General features: G+C 43.4%; 1 protein-coding gene across 1 annotated transcript in view; it reads right to left on the bottom strand.

The window, feature by feature from the left end:
• Positions 1 to 8,770: 8,770 nt before the first annotated feature.
• The window catches only part of LOC121536159 (inactive phospholipase C-like protein 1), a 77,535-nt gene continuing 76,960 nt past the window's right edge, over positions 8,771 to 9,345 (bottom strand). The window contains exon 10 of the mRNA XM_041843441.1: positions 8,771 to 8,998. Within this exon, the coding sequence (XP_041699375.1) occupies positions 8,771 to 8,998 (228 nt within the window). The remainder of the gene's footprint in view (positions 8,999 to 9,345) is intronic.

The following is a 9,345-nucleotide window of genomic DNA, read 5'->3' as shown; positions in this document are numbered from 1 at the left end:
GAGAGATCCTTGATGAAAACCTGCTCCAGAGCGCTCAGGACCTCAGACTGGGGCGAAGGTTCACCTTACAACAGGACAACGACCCTAAGCACACAGCCAAGACAAAGCAGAAGTGTCTGAATGTCCTTGAGTGGCCCAGTCAGAGCTCGGACTTGAACCCGATCAAACATCTCTGGAGAGACCTGAAAATAGCTGTGCAACAACGCTCCCCATCCAACCTGACAGAGCTTGAGAGGATCTGCAGAGAAGAATGGGAGAAACTCCCCAAATACGGATGTGCAAATACCCAAGAAGACTCAATGCTGTAATCGCTGCCAAAGGTGCTTCAACAAAGTGCTGAGTAAAGGGTCTGAATACTTATGTAAGTGATATTTCAGTTTTTTTTTTTTTTTTTATAAATTAGCAAACATTTCTAAAAACCTGTTTTTGTTTTGTCATTATGGGGTATTGTGTGTAGATTGATGAGGGGAAAAAACTATTTAATCAATTTTAGAATAAGGCTGTAACATAACAAAATGTGGAAAAAGTCAAGGGGTCTGAATACCTTCCGAAGGCACTGTATCCCAGTGGTTTTTAAACTTTTTGACCCGCGACCCCCAAAAAGGAGTGGCACAAAATGTGCAACCCCACACACGTACATGCACACGCGTGAACATTTGCGCACAATCACTGTCCAAATGTAGCCTGTCATTACAGCCATTAACTGTGATGCATTTTCAGAGCGCAAGATATAGTGTACAGAAATAAACTGCGTTTTACATCTGCATTTGGAGCTGAAAGTCATTCATGTTGGTCATTCATGTTAGCAGCCAATATCAACCTGAACATCTCTAAAATTAAGAGCACTGTATTTGGTACAAATCATTCCCTAAGTTCTAGACCTCAGCTGAATATGGTAATGAATGGAGTGGCTGTTGAGCAAGTTGAGTAGACTAAATTACTTGGTGTTACCTTAAATTTTAAACTATCATGGTCAAAACATAGTGATTCAATGGTTGTAAAGATGGGGATAGGTCTGTCCGTGATAAAGAGATGCTCTGCTTTTTCGACACCACATTCCACAAAGCAAGTCCTGCAGGCTTATCTTATCTTGGTTATTGTCCATTCATTTGGTCAAGTGCTGCAAAGAAGGACCTAGTTAAGCTACAGTTGGCCCAGAACAGAGCGGCACGTTTTGCTCTTCATTGTAATCAGATGGCTAATAATATACATGCCAGTCTCTCTTGGCTAAGAGTTGAGGAAAGACTGATTGCATCACTTCTTGTTTTTATAAGCAACATTAATGTGTTGGAAATTCCTAATTGTTTGCACAGTCAACCTACACACACCACTGACACAAAAAAGAAACGTTTCAGCAATTTTAGAATAAGGCTGTAACGTAACAAAATGTGGAAAAAGTAAAGCGGTCTGAATACTTTCCGAATGCACTGTATGTGTAACTGATTGATGCAAACACAATCATAATGTTTTTAAATGTATGTAAATCGTAAATTGTTTTGTCTGTAATGTATTTTTCATTATGTGTTGGGCCCCAGTAAGACTAGCTGTCGCCATTGGCGTCAGCTAATGGGTATCCTAATTAAATTAAATAATTAGGGATATATCATGTCACTTTGCTGAAGTCCAGAGCAAGCAAAATCGTACAGCCTAGGCAGCAGGATCTGATGGAAAGCATGTTCCTACTGCACCGCACCATCACTTTGGAGGGCAACCTCCCTGCAGAGTGCTTTTGCTAGCCGGGTAGCACTGTTCTTCCTCACAAATATCGTAATAAATTTGCCAGAATATGTTACATTTTAATTCCATAATATTGAAGTCAGTGCGATGTTACAGCTGCTTGTCTTTAGACATATAGCCAGTACCACCCAAATTAGGCCTATCTGAAATATGAAAATGATCAATCAAATCGCCAGGTAGTCTATTCTTCTGGCAAAGATGAGTCAGTAGTAGATTGCTAAACTGTATTTTATATGGATGAAAACTGGAGGAAGTTCTTTCTGGTCACTAATCTGGATATGCGTGCCCGCCTTTGCGCGCCAATGTTGATGACTGGTCATTTGACATCAATCAAGAAGAGCAACTTTTTGGTTCTGAAGCATATATGAGAATTTAACGACGACTTGCGGGCTGTGGTTTCAGAACAACAACAACAAAACATGTATTAAAAAAACAAGGGTGTAGGGGCATGTGTTCTGCACAGGTAGAGCCCTATCAGTGCATGCATGTGCCTGAAGATGGCCCTTTAGCTGGAGGCCCCTAGTGGCCCCCCCAGGCTAAAGGGCCCTGCCAGGGGCCCTGTGGTGATGGTAGTGTGTGTGTGTGTATATGTGTGGTGTGTGGGTAGTGATGGGGAAAGCAGCAGCAGCCAGATGTTCCCCTACATTAGGAGCTGACAGGCCTGTCATGTCTCCTCCTCCACTACCACAGAGTTCCATCAACCCCCATCTGCTGTCCAGTATACAGGGCCAAGAAAGAGCGAGAGGGAGGGGGAGAGCGAGAGATAGAGAAATCAGAGTGGAAGAGTGGTGTTGTCCTTAAATTCTAAGACATTCCATGACATCAGGCCCCATACCTATTATTGTGTTGATACTTGTTGTAGGACTAAACAATATTAGTCTACCGTTGAAGGGTAACATTTTATCACTCTTTATAAGCTTGATATGGACAGAAATCACCCTACTTAGCAGCCAAAATGGCAAAATGTAAAATTTAGGAAAGATTTTCATTTATTTACCCTTAAAGTGTATCAAATAATTTATACATAATCGGATAGTGACACGATGTGCATATTTTTCTGCTGTGACAATGTCTCTCCCTAGAGGACTTGTGTTCATTAATTGATGAACACAGACTAACTGAGGAACATGCTCAGTGCAGTTGCCTGCTGGCGATTACTCCTTGTTCTCTTGATAAACACCTCCTCCTACTGGCTGTCCTGGCAAACTACACCTCTATTATTCCTAACCGCTACTGACCATCAAAATCAAGGCTCAGATCCAATACCTTCTAAATGCATCATTCTTTCCCTCCTTTCCTAAGAGAAAGGCTCATAAACCCTATAGTTCATATTTTGAGAGAGATCCAATGTGACAATTCGATAATGATTAGATAGCAGAGAAGAAAGTAGACGAGGGGATTAAATGGTCAATAAAATAGTTTTATTTAGTCATTTAAGGGTACAACTGGTTGGTTAATCAGATAGAAAACAAACTAGCTTTTCAAAATAAAAGCAATGTCCATTTAATATAATATGTATTGGTTTTAAAACACACTCGTTATCACCTTTAATAAATACTCTTCTTTTTATATATTTGTTTTTACAAAGACAACATACAGTGACATGAGCGTACGCCGACGGGACGAAACAAACATTTGTTTGTAGGGTCGGTCAGAGAAGATAGACACAGACAGATATAGGTTTTATCCCAAATGGCACCCTATTCCCTATATAGTACACTATTAAAGTAATCCACTATGTAGGGAATAGGGTGCCATTTGGGAAGCAGACATAGCCTACACACATCGCTGTAAGGACTGTAAGTCACACAACAGAGTGTGGAGGGCAGGTAGGTTTAAGGTTTAAGACACACGCGGGTTAAAGAGAGTTACTGCAGTATAGTAGAGTAAAGCACTATGGTGTTGGACCAGAGTGCTGTTGGATTAGAGGATTTATTTTAGACTTGCTGAGTCTCAATACTGCTAAAACATCAACACAACAGTTGAGTAGTGTGAGCTAGACAGCCATTTTAGTCAGGGTCGCAACTTTGGTTTTAGAAGTGGGGGGGACATAACTTTATTTATTTTTATTTATCCAGTCGGATAAACACTCCAAACAGCCTACCCGTCGTTTTGTATCACATTCCAATGATAAAACTGGAGGGGACAAAAATGCAATTTCAGAATGTGTGGGGGACATGTCCCCCTGTCCCCAGTGAAAGTTGCGCCCTTGATTTTTGTTATACTGTATCTGTTGTTTTGTTCAAAGTGCACCTCAGGGGTTAATGCTGAGGCTGGGGCTATTTGGGCCTACATGTGCTCTGAGAATGGTCAGCAGTTTTCCCAGGGAAAACTCCTGGACATGTACTTTGATGATGTAACCAGGGAAAACTCCTGGACATGTACTGTACTTACAGTATCATCTAACTAATCCGCTCCTCCACAGACCAAACTGGAACAGAAAGCTAATACTGAGGCTTCACACTAAAGCTGGCATTTAATAATGCAGTAGGAAGGGCCTCTTCACAGATAAGACTATACCCAGGGTCGGTGTGCAGGGTGGGGTAGAGAAGAGGGCAGAGACGGGTCAGGACAAAGGTGGTGGTGGAGAGGAGTATTGTTATATTCTGAGCTTAGCTTACAGTACAGTGGGTCAGATTGTTATTTATAAGATACTTTGTTGTGCTGCCACCCTTTTGCTCTATTCTAGTTGCCAAATAAGAAATGCTGCAGGTGTATACACCAGGCAGGTCACCCGTGATACAAGTCAGTATTCGATGTCCATACATGTCTGAGGATGTTGGGAGATGACGTGATACCGGCCACTAGGGGCAACTGTGAGCGCTGTTACCTTCAAGTAGTATTTGGTTTTGCTAGGGTGTTGTGGATGGGTGTAAGCATCTGCATGTTTGAATCCAGCAATAAAAAGTAGTTTTTTTATATTTTTTTGTTTGATGTAAATATACATGGACGCTGCGGAACACATGGAGTGACACATGACCACGAGGGTGTAGATGTTTCCGGAAACGTTGACCAGACACATGAGGGAGAGTTTACAGCCTATGGTGAAGGTGGCGGCGGTGTCTTAAGAATTCAGAGTTAATGCCTAAACTTTACCTTGGAACGATACAGAGAAGTAACCAAACACTTTGAAATTTGACGTTCGGAACAACTTCGAAATGTGACGTTTGAGAAACATGGTTGAACATCTCATTCTGACGTGAGACTGTGAGAGCTTGTTGGTATACACACACAACAACAATATACATGCAAGCACATACTTTTACTCTCTCAAACACACACTTTTTCTCAGTCCATCACACAAACACGCAAGCAAGCATGCACACGCAGGAAGGAAGGAAGGAAGGAAGGAAGGAAGAGAGCGAGAGAGAGAGAGGGAGGGAGAAGGAAGGAAGGAGGGAGGGAGAGGAGGAGGGAGGGAGAGGGGGAGGGAGGAGGAGGGAGGGAGAGGGGGAGAGAGGGAGAGAGAGGGAGGTAGTACAAACAGTCAAGGCAGAGAGGACAGAAAGAGGGTAGAATGAGAGGGAAAATTAGGGCAGAAAGAGAGAGGAAAGATGAGTGAATTTAAACAGTCGTTCCACCAATTCGGTGCCTTTTGAGAAGTGTAACTTGGATTTTGATTTCACATAATTTCAACATTCTGTCATAAAGAGGACATGTTCAACTTCATATAAAACATTTTCCCATCAGAAGAGGTTAAATAAATAAATAAATAACTTTAGTAAGTGCCTATTAAGTGCTAAATAAAGTAACAGGGTTGACTGTAACAGGGTTGACGATTTAATCTTAAATCAGTCATAAATCCGCTTGTTACATGGGGAATGGAAGCTTGCTGTGTGCAAACAGGGAGAGGCAATTGAATGCAAGCTTCACAATTTTTGTATTTATTGTTATAACATTTCTAGCCTGTTTACCCATGGGTAACAGGGTTGACGTGTTATGCTTGACCCTCTCAGTTTTCCACCACAAAACACCACAAAATGGCCAAAAAGAGTAGAACCAGCTCACCTGCTTTTACACTATGATTTGACTCTTAGCTCTTCATTGTTTCTTTAGAATAAAACATGTAAAAGGAACAGTTTCACCATATCACAATGAGAGTTCAGTTCACATAAAAGGGTTGACCTTAAAATGAGGGACAGATGTAAATGAATCACTAATCACAGTAAATAAATACAAATCTTCAGAAATAACTTTTTCAAAGCAACAAAATAGCTTTACAATGATGGTGAAAACTTGGAGAAATTTTGGGGTTAATTTGGTTAAAATCTTCCTAGAAGTCACAGAGGGTGCACGGAGGGACTTGTCAAAATGCTGAATTTTGGCACTTTAGCAAGTCTTTATTCATGTTAAAGATGAAGATGTATTGAATTCTCCATGTGGTCTATATTAAAGGGCACTTAATTTAGTATAACAGGCTTTTAAAAATCAGTGCACTATTTCTCCTATAAATATCAAAGGGACGCAAAAGGCACTCTTTTCATGGAACGACCCAACAGATGTTTGAAGGGTCGGAAAAGATAGATGAAGGTGTAAAATAAACATTATATATGCCATTTAGCAGACACTTCTATCCAGAGTGATTTACAGTTATGTGTGCATTCATTTTTCGTATGGGTGGACCCAACAGGAATTGAACCACAATCCTGGCGTTACGAGCGCCATGCTCTACCAATTGACCATAAGAGCCAATTTATGCTTGATCCGAAAATGTGGTCAGAAGCTTCGTATGGAGGGTGTTACGCAATTGAGGCCAAATTGAGCTCTGTACCGCATGGCTGTGTGCCTGTCAAATGTTGTAACAATGCAGAGGGCGCCTCTCAAATTTATATAGCTCCGCATTGACATGATTGGTTGACGGTATAAACACAAACTGACTTCCTTGACAACTTCCTTCACAACAGCTATGTGCTGCTCGGCGAAGCGCAACAAGTATGAAAGAAGTTGTCAAGGAAGTGAGTTTGTGTTTATACAGGACCTCCTCTCTCACCTACCGTCAACCAATCATGTCAATGCGGAGCTATACGGAGCCCTCCGCATTGTTACAAAATTTGAGATGCGCACGGTGATGCGGTACAGAGCTCAATTTGGCCTCTGTGTGCCTCCGGAGGCTCCGCAAGACTGTAGAATGACAGATGGTAGGTATGTTTACCTCTGAGCCCCAGAAGGCCCTGTGCTCTGCTGGAGGCCCTGGGGGAATACTTTACATTCAATACATTCTAACCTTGTGATGAAAATGTCCCTTATTGTAAGGTCCTCTATTATCTCTACTGTCTGTGTCTCTTTGACGCCAGGCTCCTATAGAGTTCTCTCAGTGCTGGGTGAAGTATTGTTGTGTTGGGGCCCTCTGCCTCTTGCTGTGTTTGGATCAAAGGCGGTAGGAAAGGTAGAGAGCAGTGGAGGCTGGTGGGCCCATCCTCCGATACCAGCCACCACTGGTAGAGAAAGGGTGCTATGACACAGTAAGATAGCTATTACATAAAGCATTTACCTACCTTAATACCACAAATCTAACATTGGAAAAACAATGGCATGTATGTCCCACAGTCGACCATCATAAGCAGCATTAGCACACCAAGGATGTAGTAGCATCTAGTAGCGCCATTTTGTAGTTCTTTTTCAGAGTACATCAATGTTGCTGAGTGAGTTTTTAAGCTGGGACAAACCCAGCACATACTTTCAGTCAATACATAGAGAGAGGGCCCCCTTTATTCCCTCATAGCAACACAGCCATGCCAATCATGTCCTTGTGTAGGGTAATACACATTTATCAATCAAAGGGAAAGGGGGATACCTAGTCAGTTGCACAACTGAATGCATTCAAATTAAATGTGTCTTCCGCATTTAACCCAACCCCTCTGAATCAGAGACGTGCGGGGGGCTGCCTTAATCGACATCCACGTCATCGGCGCCCGGGGAGCAGTTGTGGTGGGGTTAACTGCCTTGCTCAAGGCCAGCTCGGGGATTCAATCGAACAAACAACCTTTCGGTTACTGTCCCAACGCTCTAACCGCTAGGCTACCTGCCGCCCAACTAATAAATTAAGACTTTTTAACACAATCAAACAATCAATCAATCAATGACACTCAACATGTCCTCTTATTTCAGGTTGTCTTCAGGTTGTCTTCCAGATCTTACCGTGATGTTGTGATACTGTGTCACTGTTAGCCCCTAGCCATCTGATACCTGTGGATGGTCTCAGGTAGTACATATTGGCCTGAAGCAGCGTTAAGCCACATCATGTAGAACTACCAACACATCTGCCTCCTCTCATCTTCTCAGGATAGGATACCTGGTGAGTTCTCTCAGGGAAGATGAGAGGAGGTAAGGAGGGGTGATGGGATGTGAGGGGTACGCAAGACAGGCTAGACATTCAAAACGCTCCCTGGGTAAAGGAAATAAAGAGAGGGAATGAAGGAGAGAGGGGCTGGGTGTAACAGTAGCTGTGTGTCGGTGGGACAGTGGGAGGAGGGGGGGTCACCTGTCACTCAACGCCCTGTGGTATCCATGGTGAGACGGGCCCTCAAGGCATCAACAGCGTGACATCACTTCCTCCCGAGGGATCAATTAGGTGGATTCAGATGGGCAGAGACTCTTCACTCGTCCTCTTCACCACAGCAAAAGTTTCTTACCTCAGATCAACGTGTCTTCACAACTCCCTTTTTAGGGAGAAAAAACATTGCGAGAATCTCTTTTCATCTGAAATAAATTGTAGGGACGTTCAAGGGTCCGACTTAAATGAGCGTTTTTGTACATAACGTAAGAACATTCCTGTCTTGTTAAAAAGCCTCAGGACTTCCACTGATGAACACAAAGTAAGCCGTCAAATTACTGCAATGATTCTTCACTAGCCTTACTATTCTGGATAAAGGTATAGGCTCTGGCCTCTACTCTAGACCATTCCAACTCTGCTCTCTTTCTCCATCTCTCCCCACCCTCCCTTTCTCTGGCAGTTTGGGATTTGAGTGGTTGTCACCATCTCATCTACTCGATCCCTCTATCCCCCTTCCCTCTCTCTGGTAGGTTGGGGGGGTCAGATTCGTCCATTGCCATGGGTACTCGCCCTCCTCTCCTGGGTGCTTCCTCTCCTCTCCTGGGAGTTGCCCTTCCTGCTGTGGGAGGCGCAGAAGAGATCAGAGGGACCAATGGAGGTGCAGGAGGAGGTGGTGGAGGTGAGGCCACAGGCTTCACAGGCCAGGGCCAACTGTCTCAGAGCATCCAGAGAGTCTGACTTGGCACTGCGCAGGAGATCACACTGACCCTGGAGAGAGAGAGAGAGAGAGAGAGAGAGAGAGAGAGAGAGAGAGAGAGAGAGAGAGAGAGAGAGAGAGAGAGAGAGAGAGAGAGAGAGAGAGAGAGAGAGAGAGAGAGAGAGAGAGAGAGAGAGAGAGAGAGAGAGAGAGAGAGAGAGAGAGAGAGAGAGAGAGAGAGAGAGAGAGAGAGAGAGAGAGAGAGAGAGAGAGAGAGAGAGAGAGAGAGAGAGAGAGAGAGAGAGAGAGAGAGAGAGAGAGAGAGAGAGAGAGAGAGAGAGAGAGAGAGAGAGAGAGAGAGAGAGAGAGAGAGAGAGATTGTTTCCAAGACAATATTATTTAGTCTCCAAGACAATTT

Source organism: Coregonus clupeaformis, chromosome 23 (assembly GCF_020615455.1).
Source record: "Coregonus clupeaformis isolate EN_2021a chromosome 23, ASM2061545v1, whole genome shotgun sequence".
Taxonomy (NCBI): domain Eukaryota; kingdom Metazoa; phylum Chordata; class Actinopteri; order Salmoniformes; family Salmonidae; genus Coregonus; species Coregonus clupeaformis.
Note: the sequence above shows the minus strand (reverse complement) of the source record. Positions and strands in the feature narration are given on the sequence as shown.